The following is a 20,945-nucleotide window of genomic DNA, read 5'->3' on the forward strand; positions in this document are numbered from 1 at the left end:
CTTTTTGTGCTGTAGGCAAAGCAGGCATTGTGAATAGGGTGTAAGCTTTATGGGCAGAGATCTTTCATTTGTTCCTGATGCATCCCAAGCACCCAAAGAGATCCTAGAACATAGTAGGTGCTCAACAAATCTTGTGGAATGAGTGAATAAAATGCACCACTCTGGAGTTTAGCCCTGTGTAATTTCAGATGGAAGTTAGTGCGGGGGTCAGTCTTACGGCCCTATAATAAAATGGGCAGATTAAAATAATTTCTTTTTGCTTCAACACAGTGGTCTCAGGTTTTTATTTATTCTAGCCAGGAGCCTGCTGTGCTGAACAAAATGGTTTGAGTGTTTACCCTTAAACTCATAAAGGGGATTTATGAATGGCTATTTCCATTTAGAGTAGAAAGTTGATTGGGTAATTAATAATGTTTCCATCTCTGATCCTATCTTTTCTCCCTTGCAAATCTGCCACTTGTGGGGAACATCTCTTCCTGAAAAAAATCCTGAAATATTTGGGGTAAACTGATATTTCGGAAATAAATGATTTGACAAATTATAGGGCTAGTTTAACATAACAGTCATTTATCTTTTTACTTACACTGTAATAGTCTTTCTTTTATCTTCCTATCCTCAATCCTGCTAGAAGAAGATTAGGTACGACATGAAGCAGAATGGTGCAGAAAGAGCACGGGCTCTGACATCAGACGGGGGGACGGAGTGCTTCTAGCTGTGTGAGTTTGGGCAAGTCACTTCTTTGTCTCAGGGTCCTCATCTGTAGAATATGATAATAGTAACTGTCTTCTGGCATTGTTGGGGGAAATTAAGTGGATAATACACGTAGTTGCATGTAACGTACTTAACTTCATGTTGGCACACAGTAGGTGCGTTAAAGTACTTGGTAAAAATCTTGATAGTAATACTAACCACAATAACTTCTCACATTGATTCTATGAATATGAAAATAAAAAGCTGAGAGAAGTAGTCTGCAGAAATCTTCACCAACCTGGAATAATAAAGAAAAGAACGAGCACGAATAAATGTACACATTTGAATTATGACTTATTGTTTAACTGTTGTTTAAATGACGTGAAGGTGTGCTTGGAAACTTATGTAGTGGTGGTTGTGGCTTAATCAGTTTATAAAAACTCGGGTAGTTTTTAACTATCAAAACAGTAAGAGTGAAACTTTCGTATGTCTACTAGTGGACATTTATAATAAGTCTGTGTATCATTTTGCCTTTGGGAGATGAGGACATAAATAAAACATGGCCTGAGCCATCAAGGAGCTCACTGTTAAGGGGACAGAGGGAAATATATTAATTTTTATCATGAATGCTTTGTCAGGGGCATATTACAGACATAGTGTGTGGTGCAAGGATCGTATCTTTTTGTAAGATTTTATCTTTAAGTAATTCCTACCCTACTGTGGGGCTCGAACTCACAACTACCAGATCCAGAGTCACATGCTTCACTGACTGAGCCAGCCAGGCACTCCATATATTAATTGTAAATCTATGACAGCTTTTAGAGTACTTAGGGTTTATTGCCTTTTTAAAAAGTAAATATTCTCTCTAGTCCTCCTACTTCTCTGACATGATGCCTTCCCTAATGCTAATAGGAATGTGTCAGGAGTTCTTGTCACACGGACTTTGAATCAATAAAGCATGAGCTTATGAAGTTTTACAAGTCTGGAAAAGAAGAAATATCTTCTAATAATTTTTAACTCATCGCCTAAATCTGTTTGGTTTCCAGGAAGATACTAGGCATATACTCCATGCCACACCAGTGAATTGCAAGATAGGCACTGAAGTCCTGAAACTAAGTTTTAAAAATGTTGGTTTCATTCTTTAGCAGCAAAAACCACTACTGTTTATTGAGCACTGGCCTGGTGTTTGTACTTTATATAACATTATTCCCTTTAATTTCTCTGACAACTCTTTGAGATGGATCCCCCCCCCCCAATTGTATAGATGAAGAAACTAAGGCAGGCTGAGATTAAAGTAATTTGCCCAAGACTCCCACAGGTGGGCTTCAAACTGAGGTCTCTTGGATTCAAAACTCATTCTGTTTGCAGCACTCTGTGTTCTCATTTTCATTTTGTCTTTTATTTCTTAACTTTTCACTGAGAAATCATTTGACCCAAAACAACATAGTTTTAGGGGCCCTGGCCCCCACACAATTTAAACTCTGCATCTGTGTAACTTGTGACTCCCCCAGAACTTAGCTACGAAGACCCTGCCAGTGACTGGAAGCCTTACCTGTGATACTAGTAATCGATGAGCACATTTGTATGCTATGTACGTTTATGTACTGTATTCTGACTGTAAGAAACCTAGAGAAGAAAAAATGTTAAGGAAACTGTAAGGAAGAGAAAATGCAAATACCGTACTGTATTGTATTTACTGGGGAAAAAAAATCCACATAGAAGTGGACCCATGCAGTTCAAACCCACGTTGGTCAAGGGTCAGCAACCATTTGACTTACAAAATATTGCAAAACAGAGGAAGAATTCCTTTACCCAGCTTCCCTAAACCAGTGTATTACTTTTAAAACTAGGGAATTAACATTGATACTATGGTAACTCATCTACAGGCCTTACTGAAATTTCACAGTAGTCCACTCATGTCATTTTTCCAGTCCAGGATCCAAGAATCAGTCCAGGATCCCACATTGCATTTTGTTGTCGTGTCTTAGTCTCCTGCAATGTGGGATACTTTCTCCCTCTTTTCTTTTTCTTTCTTTTTTTTTTGTCTGTTTGGATCCTAGTACTGGTCAGTTATTTTGTAGATTTTGTATCTTTAAATGCATTTGGTTTATGTATGCCTTTAACATTGAGGTAGGAGGGTTTTCCTTTGTGTCATAATTGTAAGCTGTTTCCTTCTAAAAAATTAACTGTGTGAATTCTGTAAGACTGATGAATCACAGACCTGTACCCCTGAAACAAATAATACATTATATGTTAAAACAACAACAACAGAAACTTCCTTATGTCATTGCCAATTATTAGGACTTTTTTTTTTTTTTTTAAGATTTTATTTGTCAGAGAGATGACAGTGAGCAAGTGCACAAGAAAGGGGAGGCGCAGAGGGAGAGGGAGAGAGAAGCAGGCTCCCTGCTGAGCAAGGAGCTTGATGGCAGAGTCAATCCCAGGACCCTGGGATCATGACCTGAGCAGAAGGCAGAGGCTTTAACCTACTTAGCCACAGAAGTGTTCCTGTCAGGACATTTTTGAGTGAATAATGGTGATGTGACATCGTTGGCCTTTGTTTAGAACCATAACTTTTCTCAGCCAGACAGGACCTGGGTATCCCTGGCTTCACAGATGGCAGCATCACTGTCTGTACGTCTTGGCTCCTTGTCCTTTGCTCTTTCTACTTCATTCTCCTGCTGATCTGAAAGGCCAAGAAACAACCATTCAAAAATTTATTGACTTAAATATGTTTTGTCCTTGATCATTGAAATTTTGATTAATCAATGATTCATTTGATCTTGGTATAAAATTAGCTTCACTTTCCTCTAAGATACACCATTGCGTGTAGCTCATTAATTTGGTGCTGTTCTGGGGCACCTGGGTGGCTCAGTGGGTTAAGCCTCTGCCTTCGGCTCAGGTCATGGTCTCAGGGCCCTGGGATCCAGTCCGGCATTGGGCTCTCTGCTCAGCGGGGAGGCTGCTTCCTCCCTCTCTCTCTGTCTGCCTTTGCCTACTTATGATCTCTCTCTCTGTCGAATAAATGAATAAAATCTTTTTTTTTTAAGATTTTATTTATTTATTTGATAGATGGAGATCACAAGTAGGCAGAGAGACAAGGCAGAGAGAGAGTAGGAGGCAGGCTCCCCGCTGAGCAGAGAGCCCGATGCAGGGCTCAATCCCAGGGCTCTGGGTTCACGACCTGAGCCAAAGGCCGAGGCTTTAACCCACTGAGCCACCCAGGTGCCCCAAATGAATAAAATCTTAAAAAAATAAATTGGCGCAGTTCATGGTGATTTCCTTGTTTAGCTCAAGGCCAGGTCTCTCTTCAGCAGCTCCACCCCATTTGCACATGCATTTCTGAAAGCAGCAAAGATTCTCGTGGTACTTATAAAACAGAAATGTTAATATACAGACTTATTTTAGGTCCTCTTGACCTTTGTACAACTAACCATATAGACCTATCAGCTTAGTTGCTTCCTTGTGCTTTCTTGAATGATGCCATTTGGAAGTTGGGAAACAATGGTTCCTTCTGAGGTCATTAACTCTTTTTTGGGGGAGGTGTTATTATAAAAGGCAGGCATTAATTTCTGAGCTTTTTGGAAAGTTGGCATTTTAAAAACTCCTTACTCAAGAACAGGCTTTATGAAAGCTTGTATATTTTCCCCTTGTAAATAAGAAAGGTGAATAACTGTATCTTCAGGAAGCTCCTCCCATAAATATGTTGTATCTTATTCCTGTAATTAGATGGACTCAATTTCTTGGCCTCTCACATTTCATAGTTCTTTGTTTGTCTTAATGTAGATTTTCTTTTTTATCCAGTGTTTTGCAGTTTAGGTCCTCTTAACCTTTCAATGTGTAAAAGGAAATGAAAGCAAAGTATATGACATTGTAGAGAAGTCTGCATTTTAACCTTGTTAGACTGTGATATTTGCAGTAGATTTACATCTTGGGGAAAGATAAAGGATTTCTTTTATAGATTCTATAAAGGAAATAAGATCATAAGGAAGTTCAAAATGAAGTGAAATATACCTTGGAAAATACTGGAGGTCCCCTAGGATATATGGCACACAGGGCGAATGTACGTGGCCCCACGTGGTAATTGTTATGCTGCTACATTTTGTGGCCCACTGAGCCAGGTCCTGGGGTGGCAAGCAGTTTTGGCAGATACCTGGTGTTTAGACTACTTTGCTTCCATGAGAGTTGCTGGTTAGGAGTGGGGATTGGGAAATCTCTGTGACTCTGCTTGCGTGCAGGCTTTACGCCATTTCTGCTTTTAATGCAAACTCCTTGTCTTAGTAATAGTTAGTGGGCTTACTCCTTTGGGGAAGTACTAAATGAGATAATGCCTAAGATGGCCTCTGATACCCAGTGCAGTAGATCAGCAGATGCTCACCAAGTCTTCGATGGTCTTAGCTTGATCCACTCCATTGTCACACCATGTTTAAAAAGGTATCCAGAGAAACCTGTCTACCGCCTCCTGTCTTCTCAGATTGGCATTCCTGGTGGTGACCCTTTCTGAAAGCCTTCCCTCTCTCAACCCCTTGTTATCTGACTTCAGGTTCATGAATTAAATCATGAATATTCAAGTTACCACAAGATGGCGTTAGATCATTTCAAGTAATGCCAGGTAGGGGGAGCCTCAGCACAATAAATCTTTATTTTTAAAAAAGTTAGAATATATGCTTTTCACGTCATGGTATTTAGCTGTTGTAAATAAACCTCTCATTTCTTTTCCCATTCTCAATGTGGAAACATGAGACTGTGTCTGTTCAGTCTGAAGTAGTTGGGTGAGAAAATGACTTGATTCCTACAGATGATTTTACTAAAGTGAATTGTTTAGGATCACTTGTTGTTTACAAGCATTGTCTAATGGGTGACCCTTTGGTATTTTACAGTGACCCCTCCACAATTTCCCGTTTCCCCATTGTTCCTTAGTCTGATGGATTTTTCTCCTGGTATGTTTATTTTTTTGTTTGTTTTCCCCAACTAACATGGAAACTCTGTAAGAGGCTACAGTTTTGTTTGTTTCTTTACTACATCCTCAGTGCCTGGAACTGTGCCTGGTGTGGTAGGTACTCAAAACCTCCTAACTGAAGAAAGAATAGAGAATTTTCATTATTGTTTCAGTCAGTGCCCTTTGGCTTACTGAGAAATCTTAAAATTATGTAAAAGTATGAAGTTTCTGAGTTTATGTTCTTTAGGAATTTCACTGATAACTTAGTGATGTAATCCGAACTTTAAAGCTTTTATTACTGTCCTCCTCTGATGATTATATTTCACATCTCTTCCGTAATTTAGTTCAGTAATCTTCCTACAACTTACAGTATATTTGTAATATTCAGTCAGGAAGTATTGATGAATACAAAATGAGCAAACTAGGGCTTGTGAAGGAAATACTTTCAGACTTTTATTTTACCTTAGTATGAAAGTTTTTATTCATGCACACAAACACGCACGTAATTCAGGGGATCTGTGTAAGGCTTACATATTTTCCTTGCTTCAGGAGTGCTCTGTCAGGCCCCTTGCCGAGAAGCAGAGTAGCTAAACCTGACCAACCCTAGTGGACGTTACTTGAAGGTTAAACTTCAAGAAAGCAGTCATCGTAGTTTTGAGCATTTATTCCTGGAGCAAAAAAATGAATGAATGAATACTTAAGAATCCACTTTGTGACGAGTTCTCAAGATGGCAGTTGCCAGGATATGGCATGGGGCACAATGAAGTGTCAAGCCTGCTGAGGACTGACCCTCTGGATTCTCTTCATAGATAGGTCCCCAAGCAAAGTGAGGTTTATTTCCCAAATTGACCCCTGAGGTCAGCGAAGTTCATCTTCCTGATTATTCATTCAGCAAAAATTTATTGAGTGCCTGCTATCTGCCAGACACTGTGCTAGTGGTAGGGATAGAGGAGTGACTGAACTAGCTCGTATTCCTGTTCTCACAGAACCTGTGTTCTCATTCAGTGTCTTTTGAGGCCACAGATACCTTTAATATGTGTGAAAGTAGTTGACCCTTTTCTGCGAAGACCAGTTAGCCAACCTCTCTCTCTCTCACACACATGCTCACATGTGCGTGTATAGGTGGCTGTTGTGAGACGAGGAGACCCACACTGAGTGACATATACCACTTCCTGGGGTTCCGAAGACTTCCCCTGCCTGTCAGCCTCTTCACTGCTTTCATTCCCCCTCGGCACTTCGTGATGTCTTGGATGAGCCTGCCTGCAATTTCCTTTATAGGTTTGGTCACATCATGTAGCAGTGTGAGCTTCTAGAGAAAGGGCCCAAGGGGTGATCAGCAGGCTGGGATCAGGGAGTGTCCTATGGCTTGGAGGAAATCACTTCCACTCCGGAAGTCTTTTTCTTTGTATTGGAGCAATAGAAAGGATTGTATTGGAGTAATTCTGAGGAGATTTAAGGATAGTTTAGGTAGACACACTTAGAAGGCAGTAGAGAATATCTGAGGGTAAATTAGTCTTGGAGCTCTTGAGCTGGGAGGTTTTGAGCAAACTACTTAGTTTATCTGGGCCTTATTTTTCACATGTGAGAGGGGAAAAAGCAGCATATATCTCATGTTATTAATTTGAGAATTAAACTGAAATAATGTATGTAAACTTCCAGGACAAAAGTGGTAGCTTTTTTTTTTCTTTTTTCAGCCTTGTTATATCCAAATTGTCTTTCAGGGGAATTAATAGGTGAACGATTTATTGAGCACCTGGAGTAGATGACTTCTATAATTGTTCTCCTGTGATGCCAGCCAAGCTGCCAGGCAGTGGCATATGATTCGAGGGAAAGATTCACTTTGTATGAGGCCTGGTTTAATTTCACGGCTCTCCCACTGACTAGCTGGGTGATCCTAGACTCTCTGATCTTCATTCAGTTTCCATCTCTGACAGATGAGACAATGATAACACGTGACCCGGTCACAGCAGAGAGGCTCTTTCGGGATTTAAACAAGATGGTGTAAGTAAGTAGAGCATGTGGCACACGGCATGGCACAGAGGACACCCTCCATTTCTGGTTCCATAATTAACCTAGTTAAGCTCACCCTCCCTTCTCTGCCCAGGGCTAGGTTGGATCTCAAGAATGTTTTTCTTGGGTTTATACCGGTTCAGCTGACGATAGCCTCTTCCTTACCTAGTCCCAAGTAGTGAAGTGATGAGTCTTGACTGAAAACGGGCCTTCGAGGTTGCTTGAGAAATATATACTGTTCCTGCAGAGAGCTATGGTTGCTGGGAAAGAACTCAATTTGTTAATTCTTCTTTATGTGTTTTCATTTAGTATCCCAACCCCATGGATAAAAATGTCATCTCTGTGAAAACCGTGGAGGAAAAGACAGGTAAGTTTTCTGAATGTACCTCAGTTCGGTGGTGATCATTAAGTGATACTTATTTTTCTAAAGGTGTTTGTGTTTGTGTGTATAGCCTGTTACTTTTGAAACAGGTGTATTTCTGTATTTGAAGTGTTAGAAAAGAGTACCCAGCACTTAGAGCAGCAGAAGGCTTGCTTAGTATGCTCTTATCACTCTCTCAGTTAATAACTGATGACAGTAGTAATAGCTAACATTTCTGAGCACTTCGTATGTGCCAAGCATTCTCACTCATATTAACTCATTTAATCTTCAGACCAATGTATGGTGTATGTGTTATTATTACTCCCATTTAATATATGAAAAAACCAAGGTATGGAGAGGTTAAACAAATTGCCCAAGATCGCATGGCTGTAGCCCTATAATATATTCATGTCTCATTTTATAGGTGGCAAAACAGTTGTGATTAGTAGCATGTATGTAAAATTGACTAAAAAGTGATTAGACTACGGAATCAGACCTGTACTTGACAGCATGGTTCCATATTGACCAGAGCAGGGGCTGACGAACTATGCTTGTCCTGCTTGATGTTGTGAATAAAGTTTTATTGGCATATAACCATGCACACTTGTTTATATATTGTCTATGGCTTCTTCCTGTCAACAACAGCAGAGTTGAGCTGTTGTGATAAGACTATCCGGCTCACAAGACTAAAAATGTACCGTCCGGCCCTTTACAGGAGATGTTTACTCAACCCCGAATGAGACTGTAGGAGTTTCACTGCTTGCTGTCATCTGTATCTCACTGGAAGCATTTTCACTGTCCTTGCTTGGACTTGAGAACTGGGCCATGCAGGAAGCTTTAGTGATGCACAGAGTCAGTATATAAACCTTTGGAGACACCCAGGCCCACTTCTGACTTGCTCTTGGACCTTCTGGGAGAACATAAGATAAGCCTCTGTTCATTACATGAGTCTGAAGTATTCTCTGTGCTTGGTGAGCACGACACTGTCTTTTGCTTTTGAGAGTCCTTTCTTCATGTCCATAATTCTAAGTTAAAAAATCTAATTCTAATTAAAAAATCCTTAAAAAAACCTTTTCTTCCCCATGTATCTGCAGTCAGTGTGGAAGGGATATGTTATTTGGCATCAGAGAAATCTGATTTCAAGCCCTGATTACTACCTGCATAACCTTACTTGTTGAAGGCTCAGTTTCTTCATTTATTAAATGAGAAAATAATAATAATCCTGCTTTTAGTTTGTTGTGAAGATCAAATGAGAGAACAGTGTGCACATTGCAAAGTGATACAAGAACATTAATTATAATTTCAACCATTGATGGGGGTGTCTTTGCCTGCAGGAGCGGCTAATCTGTTTTAAGTATGTGTGCCGCAAACCTTGGATGGGATGGCTAAAGGAATGCCAGCCGGCAAGGAGATGAGCCCGCTTCTTACCCTGGCAGTGGCTTCTGGGTAGTCTGGGTGTTTGCACCAGTGTTCAAGGCTACTCTAGCCAGAGCTTTGAGAAACCCTGTAGGAGCTTGGCTGAGTCACATTAATTTGCAGGGCAAAAGACAACACTCAAGCGTTATTTTTTTCTCTGAACCGGTTTCCCTTTTCCTTAATTCACTTTTATTTTGTGTTTTTTTACCTTATTGGTGCTATTCTGGAAACCAAGTTCCAAAGCAGAGTAGTACCAGTCACTGGGAAGCTGATTCCCTATGAGTAAAGAGTGTGGCTCATATAATTAATTACAGATTTAAATTTTGTAGCCAGAAGCCTGTTCTTGAAAACATGGTTGGTGTAGAAAGTGGCAGAATCAGATTCTCCATTCTTTGTTAAAACATTCTCTTTGTTGAAGTTGAACAAAAGGCTCATTGGTCCTTGTCATTGGAGGCTTGACATTGATAGTCCAGAGCAGTGAATGGTTTGTGATTCTTTATCCTTGACTTCAGAATGTGCAGTGTGAATTAGCTGTCTTACCCTTATTCTTCGGTCACAGATGAGTGTATTTGGAATGATTTGGCCCAGAAAAGTCAGGAACACCGTATTTTGAGTTAAACATTTTTCTTTGGGAATTCTGCATATAGAAAATTGACATCGACATGAAAGGCTTTATTGACAAAGGGCAAGAATACTTTTCCTTAAAAATTTTTTTGAGTGTAAAAATTTTCTGTTTCTAGATGTGTCAACAGGGATCATCTATAGAAAGAGGATTGCAGTCTGTCAGAATGTGGTTCCAGAAATTTTAAGGAAGGTAAATTCATTTTAAAATTTAATCAGATTTGGGTGATTTTCACATAGTCCTGGAAAGAGACAGCATTTTCTGCTGTACAGGAGTGTGAGAACTTGTCCAGGTGTACCTTATAGCCCTCAAAGGGAGAAAGCACTCTCATATCCACCTCAGTTTTGGCAGATGCCACCAGAGATAGTTTTTTACCCTGTCTGTCTCTGCTTCTCTTTGCTGGAGGGCTCTTAGTGGACACAGAGATGACCTATAATTATTGTAAAGATACCTTGCACATTTTGCATGAAGTGACCAGCTTTTCTCATCTGTCCATGGTTAAATATGAATTTTAGATAAGAATGATCAGAAACGGACAGATGGTAAATATTTAGTCTCATCTTTAGCAAGGAAGATAAAAGCTTCAGTTTCTGTTTCACTATCAGAGAATAAGTTATTTCAGGGAGTATAATGTTCTCAGTGTTCTCTGTGAGTCTTTGTGTGTGTGTTTCTATAATGGTGGTGATGATGAAATCTTCATGATAGCAAATTGTTTTCTCTCTTTGAAATTCTTAAGCACTCTGGTGATGGTTGGCAAAGGTAAGTGGGAATTTTTAATAACATTACTTAAATCATAGTGGGATTATTGACAAGAGTCCTTTTAGAATCATTAGGAAATAAGACGAGAGCATCTTGAAGTGCATTTCATACGCTGTCTCTGGTGGTTGTTTCAACCTGGAGGTGATTCTGTTTGTGATGGAGAAGCCCATTAGCTTGCAGATTACACTGCTGTGCTGTTTGCTGTTTGTAGAAAAAATGGTGGCTTCTGTCACTTCCTGGTCATGCATTAAGACTGTCACATTCTTTGAAGGAAAGAAAGCTCTGATGTGACAAAGAACTTTATTTTATTTTCCACATGGGAAAATGTGTTGCACTGTATGCAGCAAATTATCATTGGCTTTTTCCACAGGGTGTATACCCTACCTTTGCCCTATATACAGGCTTTGAATCTATTATTTAAAAAGACATTCAACTTTGTCTGGTATCTCAATTCTTAAATAATTTAAGGACACCTCTGACTTCTACAATGCTGCCTTTGTAGTTTCCCATGTCTCTTCTACCTTGGAAACCATACATTTCGAGATATCGGACAGTTTAAAATGAAGAAGATATTTTATCTGATATTGTCCTGCTGCATGCGAGCCCATCTGTGGGTCCAATTAGAATCCATCAATTTAAGAAGGCCATAACCAGCCCTAGAGGAGACACGAAGGAGGTGGATAATTTGCTTAGTGTTTAGCAGTTAGGGGAATGAGGCCATGGACTGTACAGCCTGCATAAATCCTGGGCCATTTGCATGTCCTCACCAGCATTTAGTAAGGTCACGGTGTGTTGGATTATCAAGGACTCAGAGCCATTGGTGAGCCATCGTTTGCATATGAGCATCACTTGTCCTCTTAATTACCCAAGACTGAAAGAAACTCTGGACTTAGTCTTTAGGTGGCTTGCTCTTCCTCATTTGAGAGAGCCTTCCACTCTCTGTTGGACAGGTGAGCATTTTAAAGGTACCTAGTATCCAATTGGAAGAGGAATCCTGGCTCAATCCTCAGGAGAGAAACATGGCTATACGGAGTCACTGCCTTACGTGGACACAATATGCATCCATGAAGGAAGAGTCTGTCTTCCGGGAAAGTATGGAAAATCCAAATTGGTAAGATCAGTTGTGTGTGTGTGTGTGTGTGTGTGTAGGTTGGATGCAGGGATGCACGGATGACTGCATATATTAAAAAGCTATGATTCCATACTTAACCTCTGTTTACAACTCACATAAGGTACGTATTATTAATCTTTTTATCTTAGAGAGAGAGAGAGATCATGCATGCATGTGGGCAAGTGGGGGGAGGGGCAAAAGGAAAAGGAGGGAAAGAATCTCAAGCAGGCCCTAGTCCAGCATGTGGGCTCAATCTCATGATACTGAGCTGAAATCAAGAGCTGGACGCTTAACCGACTGAGCCACCCAGGTGCCCCATATTATTAATTTTTAATCTTGAAAGTAATTAATGAATAGATTGCCCTTTGGGGGAAAAAATAACAGACTTCAACTCTGTTCTGATTACCCTGTCCAGACTTGGTGCCCTTTTGCTCTCTTGAGAGGCAGTGAGTGTTAGCAGTGTGCTGAGGATTCTTCCAGACTTTCAAGAGATACCGTTAGGTACTTACATGTGTATTCACAGAGTCTGTATAGCTTGGTTTTGTGTCTTTTTACATATATGCTTTCATTCTGTGTCAGTCATTGGGTACTTATATTTTTTTGCTTAATAGAACTTTATCCATTTAACAGAGAAAACCTAGCTTACTCCTTTATACTGTTCGTGGTATTCAACCCTATGATTATACTGCATCTGGTTAGCTTTTTTTTTTTTTTTTTTAAGGTTTTATTTATTTGAGAGAGAGAAAGCACGTACGCACACTAGTGCAGAAACTGGGGAAGGGACAGGGAGAAGCTGACTCCCCGCTGTGCAGGGAGCCTGATGCAAGACTCGATCCCAGGACCCCAGGATCGTGACCTGAGCGGAAGGCAGACACTTAACCGACTGAGCCATCCAGGCGACCCTCTTCAGCTTATTTTTGGTAGAGATTCAGACGGTTTCCAGTTTATCTTTATTACAAACAGTAGTATAGTGTTTGTGAAGCATAGGATCCTTACATAGGCAATACGTGATTGTTTCTTTAAAGGAAAAGTTTTAATTGTTAGGTTTATTGAGTATATTATTTACAGACAGCAAAATTTATTCTTAATGTACAGTTTTATGAGTTTTGACATCGTTGTATAAACACTGCCACTGTCAAGCTATAGAACATTTATGGAAGACTTTGAAAAGCAATATGCCAACACTATTCAATGAAGAAAGAATGTTCTTTTTAACAAACGGTGCTGTCACAACTGGGTATCTACAAACAGAAGAATAAAATTAGAGCCCTACCTCATTCCAAATAAAAAATTAATTGAAGATGGATCAAAGACCTAATGAGAGTTAAGACCTATAAAACTTGAAGGAGAAAACAGCTGAAGATTTGTGAAATTGGATTAGGTAGTGATTTCTTAGATATGATACCAAAAGCCCAAGCAACAAAAGACAAAATAGGTGAAATTGTTTACATCAAAATTGAAAACTTACGCTTCAGGGGTACTGTCAAGAAGGTCAGAGGACAATGCAGATAATGAGAATGCTTGTAAACCATATATCTGATTATATATATATATCTCCATAATTTATGAGAGTGTACACTTATTTTGATGAGCCCTGAATAGTGTATAGACTTATTGAATTGTATTGTACACTGAATATAACACTGCATGTTAATTATACTTGATATTTTAAAAAAATTTAAAACATGAGCAAAAGATTTGAGTAGATATTTCTCCAAACAAGATGTGTAGATGGCCAGTAAGTACATGAAAAGATGCTTAGCATCATTCTACATCCAGAAGTGCAAATCAAAATCACGATGAGATACCACTTCAAACCTGCCTGGGATGAGAGCAGTCAAAAAGATACATAGTAGCAAGTGTAGGGAATGGTGGGGAGCCATTGGAAGGCTCTCACACTACTGATGGCAGTGTAAATGGTGCAGCTGCTGTGCAGATCAGGTTTTCAGGGCCTCAGAAAGTTAAGCATAGAGTTACCCTGGAGCCAGCTTTTTCTACTCTGTTGAAAACATACGTGTTTTGTGAAAACACAGAAACTTGTACGGGAATATTTATAAAAACATTGTTCCTGATAGGCAGAGTGTGAAAATGTCTGTCTACTGATGAGTATGTCACCAAATGAGGTATACTTATAAATGGAATATTATTCAGTCATAAGAATGAAGGACAGGTTTTATAATGTGGGGGAGGCTTGATAACAGTATGGAAGAAGCCAGTTACAAAAGGCCACATAGCCTATGAGTCAACTTACTTGAAATGTGCAGAACTGCTATGTCCATAGCGATGGGAGATAGATTAGTGGTTGCCATAGTGGGCAGCGACTGCTAATGGGCGTGGAGTTTCTTTTTGGGGTGATGAAAATGTTCTGGAACTCCCATTGATGGTTGCCCAACTCTAAGTATAGCAGAACTGTTGAGAGTACACCTTAAAAGAGTTCGTTTCCGTAAGCCAGCAGTTCCTATTCACATACTTTAAAAAAATTTTGCCAAAATAATGGGTGAGAAATGATAATCCCTTTTGAGATAGGCTTAAAAATAAAGGCTAAATATAAGGAGCATCAAGTATTAATAGTGATTACTGCTGTGAGTGCAGATTTTAGAAATCCTGTACTGTTTTTCGTTTTTCTGTATGATTTGAATCTTTTATTAACCTGTCATTTTCATGGAGATAGTAAGACTCTCAAGCTCAGATAACTAAAACCCCCGAATTTAAAATTCATTGTGGAGACCCATCACTTGTATGGATTGTTACTGCTCCCCGTGATTTCGGTCCTGCGGTGCTAATTCTCAGATGCTCCAGGTGCACCCGGAGGAGTGTGAAGGTCTCGGCTTACAAGCCTCTGAGCGGGTGTGCCTGGAACCACCTACTAGGTGTGTTTCCTCAGCCTCTCCCTTGACAGGAGCTTCACACGGAACATGGATGTTTGGGATTAAGTATAAAAGCTGTGGCTGGAGTATAGGGGAGTCTGTGTGTGTTTGTTTTGTACATGGAAGTAGTAAAAGGACAGAATTGTCTGAGTTTTATACAGAAAACAAAAAAGCCTTTAATCCACCTTGTTTTAGCCTTGGTTTTCTCAGAGATCCGGGCTATTGGCTAGTCTGCACTGGACCTTTACCAGTGAAATGTAAAGTGATAATTGGCCCTAACGATCCAAGGAAAACATCCTTCAGTACCTTTTCCCTTTGTGTCTTTTTTTTAAAGTTATTTTTCCAATACCTTGATTCTGGAAAATATGATACATGTGTCTTATAAAAAAATACTAATCAGGGTCACCTGGATGGCTCAGTCGTTAAGTGCCTTCCTTCGGCTCAGGTCATGATCCCAGGGTCCTGGGATCAAGCCCCGCATAGGACTCCCTGCTAGGTGGGAAGCCTGCTCCTCCCTCTCGCACTTCCCCTGCTTGTGTTTCCTCTCTTGTTGTCTCTCTCTGTCAAATAAATAAATAAAATCTTAAAAAAAAAAATAAAGCAAGCCAGTGGACTTATTTGGTTAAAAAAAAAAGAAATATATAAATATGTATACATACATATGTATACATATATATGTTTCATATATGTATATATGAAACAGTTCTAAGGGGAGAAACCAGTTTTCATTACCTAGAAATAGTGTTTATTTACATAGTTCATTCTAGTTCATTCCTAATTGGCATTTAGAATATTTTTTTGCATGTTTTTGCTATTACAGATAATCCTGTGATGAAATCCCTATTATGTCTCTCTGTAGTTATTCAATAATCTTTTAAGGTACATGGAGCAAAGTTGGATTTCTGGGTCAAAGGTTATATTTTGATACATATTATCAGATTGTTTTATAAAAAGGTTTGACCAATTACACATTTTTTCCTCTTTGATTTGTTACATTCTTGTCCTCTCCCAAACACTCTTTTTAGATTTTTGATGTATCAGGCCAATATTTTATTGACACCTACCATATCCGGGTCAAAAGCAGGTCCTTCTCCAGCAATGTTTTAAAGCTGAGGTTAAATAACTTATGCATAGTGAGAGGAAGTTGCCAAGCCAAGGTGTGAGTCCAGGTATCATGGATGCCACCTTGAGCAAAGTGGTGAGCTAGAAATATGGACATGGGTAAAGGGTGGAGTGATGTCAAACTGTAGAGCGCCTTGGATCCCAGGTTATGGAGGAAGGGTCTTGTTCTTTCAGCAGTCAGCAGCCGCATGAAGGTTTCTGAGCAGGGGATAATGTGATGAAAGCTGTGGTCCAGACTCTAGGAAACTTGTTGTCTTAGCTCTTGACATGGATTTAAGGAAGGCATTTTAGACATTCTAAATGAATTGGTAATCATGGGGGGACATCGAGGAAAGGACATTATTTCTTCCCCCTCCTTTGCCAGGGAATGTGACAATGATGGCTGGCCACTATACCCAGAAGATGAAATATGGACAAACCCCGCCCCCGCCTTAAGAGAAAAAGCTGTCAAAGCTGTTGAGTCTAAAATTAGACCCTCAAGCTGTGTGTTGGTTAGCAGGTGTGAGTATGTGATGGGAAACCAGATGTCATTGTGTCCCTATATGTGGCCTGTTGGCTCAACTCAGAGATGGGCTCCAAAAGGGTTCCTTAGAATTTGACTAAGCCTTGATCTGTGTTTTTTTTTTTTTTTTTTTTTTTTCAGAGGGAGAAGCGGGCTCCCTGCTGAGCAAGGAGCCCGATGTGGGACTCGATCCCAGGACGCTGGGATCATGACCCGAGCCGAAGGCAGCTGCTTAACCAACTGAGCCACCCAGGCGTCCCTGATCTGTGTTTTTTATAAGACACATGTATCATATTTTTATAATTTCACATTCCCTCAAGCACACCAGCTCTGGGGCTGTAAGCTCCTCAAATGGACAGTCATGGTTTCTGCTTTCTGAAATCTTACATCCCAAGATGAATTTATTAATTTCTTACTATTTTGTTCTATTTTTCCCAGGACTCAGGGATCACGACCTGAGCCAAAGGCTTAACCAGCTAAGCCACCCAACTAAGCCATCCTCCCTTTTTTTGTTTTAAAGATTTTATTTGAGAAAGAGTGAGTGAGAAAGAGAGCCTGAGCAGGTGGGTGGATCAGAGGGAGAGGGAGAAGCAGAGTCCCCGCTGAGCAGGGAGCCCAATGTGTGGCTTGAGCCTATGACCCTGATATCATGACCTGAGCCAGAGGCAGATGCTTAACTGACTGAGCCCCCCAGGCACTCCTGGCTCTTTTCCTAAAAACAGATTTTTAAAAAACTGTACTCTGTGGGCATGTAATTGATACAAATTTGATTTGGCTTTAATGTTGGATATTTACTTTATCCAGGCAATTCGAAAAAGATAGTCATCTTGTATTTTCTTGGGCTTTGCTCTTTCACCATAACTCTATGGGTTTTGTGGTCAGCAGTAATTTTTCTGTTATCTTGAGGCAAGATTGTAGTTATCACCATCAGTGGAGACTTCGCTTTATTCATGATGTTGCCGAGCTGGATTGCTTTTGCTTTAGGTTAAGAAGGCCATGCTCCCATGCTCATTGCTGAGTATCTTAGTGGCAGGTGTCTTTTCCCACCATGTGGGACAGCTTTTGTTTATTCATTGATGCCTGTAAACCTTATTTCTGAGATTTAAAAGGTGTAGCCTCATAGAGTATGTGGGTTAATAACATTGAATGTATTGACCTAACATTTATAAAATATCAAAGGAATTTCTCTGGAATGTAGTAAAAGAAACAAGCCAGAATCAAACTTTACACCGGGATTAAATTAATGGGATGAGCAGCTGTTTTCAGTTCAGTAAATTTTCATTATAATTGAAGTTACACTTATGAATATTCTTCGTTCTCATAAGATGTACAACATTTTTTATTTTTTATTTTTCAATTTCTGGATTAAAACATCCCAAGCCTTGAGTCTTCATCTGGTGAATCACAAATACAATAAATTTGCATATTTCAAGAGGCCCAGGCTTGGGCAGTATGTGTGTGTGTGTGTGTGTGTCTCCATTTTTTCCTTGCTTTGAAGTCTTTTTTTTTTTTTCCTCTCTCAGAGCAAATTTGACAGTTTGGTGACTTCCTTGTGTTGGGCACCAGCCTTTTTTGGTTGACCTTCAAACTTGCTATCACTGGAATATTAAAATACTGTGGCTTTGTTAACTTTACTTAGGAATTATTTCTAAGCCCTATTCCTGACAATAAAGGGCTTGAAGATGTAGTTACCAAATAACCCAGATAAGTACCACCGTATTCATCCCAAGACATAATACCCCATGCTTATATTCACCTTAATTTTCAGGGTACCAGGAGGTGATCAGACAATTAGAATGTATTGCCAGTTACAGGAAACTGATTAACAAGGCCTTTTCTGTGTAAATAAGATATCTGGGCAGGAGTCTTATTTTTGGTACAGAAGACTGCCCTCTAAAAGATAACCATTTGCTTTTTATGTTTGTGTTCCTATAATCCGAGTTTTCTCTGGTTTCCAGTCCTTCTGTATCTTAAGTACATAGCACAGTGCTCAGACGCTTGCAGAGGAAGCTCTGTGCTGTTCGTGGACAGAATGGCAGATTGTGCTGCTTATGTGCTGAAATGGGGACGAGGAAACTGAGAAGTGGTGGAATCGGAAGACGGTCAAGTGCAAACTGGGCAAATCCAAGATGAATTGGTAGGAAATTCAACATAGAGGAGATCTTGAAATCACCAGTAACATGGAGACCTTGCTCCTTTTTGCTGCTGGGTCACTTAATATCGGTTTAATTTTGGGAGAGGCAGAAAGCTGGCCTGAAGGCCCTCATAAAGTAATATGAAGATTTACTAAGATAACAACAAAGGAGAATGCTCTCTACCTGGAGAGTATAAGGCGCTACACGCATAAAAGTTGTTGTTGGAACTAATGGTGAATAAATTTTCAGTTTAGTGGCGTAAGCTCTTTGATTGAAAATAGTGGTGATAATTAACAAGGGTTTAGTTAGGGGAGCATTCTGTGCCATTTAAAAGTAAGAGCTTTTGAAATATCTTAGTTGACGCCTGTTGACTTTTTGTTTTTATCTTCTTTGCCCTTTGGGTTGTGTATTAGTGCAGGATTCAGGGGGAAGGTGAAATGGAGATTTGTTGTGTTGGCTCTAGTTTTGTAGGCGTGGGCTGGTGCTCGGGATTCGGTGTTTTAGAAGTTCTTGAGGCGAGTCTGTTGAGCAAATAGATTTGGGAGCCCCTGATATCTGGTCTGTATCTTGTGTTCCCAGTGGAAACACACTGCTAGCTCCTCTTTGAAATCCCATTTTTCACAAAGTTCCTGTTAATCTCCAATAGCATGACCAGTTGATAACCTGGCTTGTCAGGCAAACAGTAAACACTTTTTGGCAGAAGCACCTTCCTGGAAAGTTTAACAGAATTCAGTTGAGGGTCCTCTTAAATTTATGTCAGAAAGGAATTTCCTGTGGAAGTAACAGAAGAAGAAGGGAGACTTAATGAGTCTGACTACTGTCGAAATTGTGTTGCAGTCTCGGCTCTTATGGATTAGAGATGCTGCTTGTTTTCTTTTTCTCTTTTGGTTAGTTTCTTAAATCTGTAGTAAGTAAATATGTTGAGTATTAAAAGTTATAATACTTTATCACCATGCATTGATACCATGCAGAACAACCTACAGGTCTGAGGACAACAGAGCAGGAATCTGATGCCCGTCTGCTCATTTAAGGATCTGTCTTCTCCATCAGGTTGAGAATCGACATCTGGGAGCTTGGTTGTTGTCTTTCCAATCAAGGATAATATAGGAAATAAGGAAAGAGACGGAAAGTAAAAAAGCCACGTGGACTTCAGCTTCCTGGTCTGCATTTAAAGCTTCATTTTGAGACATCTCATGTGGAGGTGGAGGCAGCTCCCTTTCTATGTGTCTGACCTCAGGAGGGTTGCAGTGCTGAGAGGAATTGAGGTGGTGGTTTCTAGCTTATTCTTTAATCTCCCCTCTGCTTAGGGATGACTCAGCAGCCTTCTGTCTGACAACAGGAAAACCTAACCCTCACATAGTTCTAGTTTGGATGAATCTTATTCCAAATATCCTTTGTTATCATATGTTCTGATAATCGTTCCTCTTTTTTTTTTTTTCTACAAGTATTGCCTATTCACCATAGGATGGTTAAAGTATACAGATAAAAACAGTATGTTCATCCGCTTGTTGGGTATGTGCTCATTCTAGTCCGTGGCCCCAAAGGGAACCTGTATTCTGACTGCCATCTTTATAGATTAATTCTTGTGGAACAGAATCAGGGTCTGTACTCTGCTGTGTCCATTTTCTTTTGTTGAATATAGTGTCTGGGAGCCTCCTCGGGGTGTATCTGTACTCGTTCCAGTGCTGTGTAGCGTACCATCCTAGAGCATGCTGCACTTGCTACAGTTTATTTACTCATTCGGCAGAAAAATCATTTTTACAAACATGGAATCATACCGTACATGGTGTTCTGACTTTTACATTAATTTAACATTACATTCGGGACTGCCTTTCCTTATTAAATATGTCATTTTAAAATGATTTTCCATGGCTGTTTAGATGTATTTGTTGGATAAAATTATTCTGGTGTGTTTTATTAAATGCCCATATTGGGCATTTGCATTATTTCTCATTATTTGCTCTTCTACATAATGGTGTGATGAATTTCTTTATAGGCTGCTCTAAGCCCTCAACTAAGATTATTTGCTGAGGACACATTTTTAGAAGTAGATATATGAGTCTAAGGGTTTGCATGTGTTTGAGGCTTGTATAAGGTTAGGTATTGCTAAACTGAAGCACACATTTCTACACATCTCAGAAAACTCCCGAAGGGGAAGGCACTTGGCAGTGTTGTATAGACCTGCATTGCAAATGGGAGGGGGAATAGCTACCTAATTTACAGGGCCCAGGGCAAAATGGAAATACAAAGTCCCAGGACGTCTGGGTAGCTCAGTGAGTTGAGCATCTGCTTTTGGCTCAGGTCAGGTCAGGGCCCTGGGATCGAGTACCACATTGGGCTCCTTGGTCAGTGCGGAGCCTGCTTCTCCCTCTGCCTGCTGTTCTCTTGCTCCCTCGCTCTCTCTGACAAAT

At 40.0% G+C, this 20,945-nt stretch overlaps 1 protein-coding gene across 5 annotated transcripts in view; it reads left to right on the plus strand.

The window, feature by feature from the left end:
• Positions 1-20,945, plus strand: part of PRELID2 (PRELI domain containing 2) — a 64,595-nt gene that overhangs the window by 4,756 nt on the left and 38,894 nt on the right. For 3 of the 5 annotated variants that reach the window (XM_044225182.1, XM_044225191.1, XM_044225201.1), the window contains 3 exons: positions 7,949-8,006; positions 10,157-10,230; positions 11,748-11,908. In XM_044225182.1, coding sequence (XP_044081117.1) covers positions 7,949-8,006; positions 10,157-10,230; positions 11,748-11,908 — 293 coding nt within the window. Of the gene's footprint in view, positions 1-628; positions 717-7,468; positions 7,635-7,948; positions 8,007-10,156; positions 10,231-11,747; positions 11,909-20,945 lie in introns of those variants that run through there. The other 2 variants (XM_044225209.1, XM_044225215.1) reach the window with 2 other exon arrangements.

Source organism: Neovison vison, chromosome 1, assembly GCF_020171115.1.
Source record: "Neovison vison isolate M4711 chromosome 1, ASM_NN_V1, whole genome shotgun sequence".
NCBI classification, from domain to species: domain Eukaryota; kingdom Metazoa; phylum Chordata; class Mammalia; order Carnivora; family Mustelidae; genus Neogale; species Neogale vison.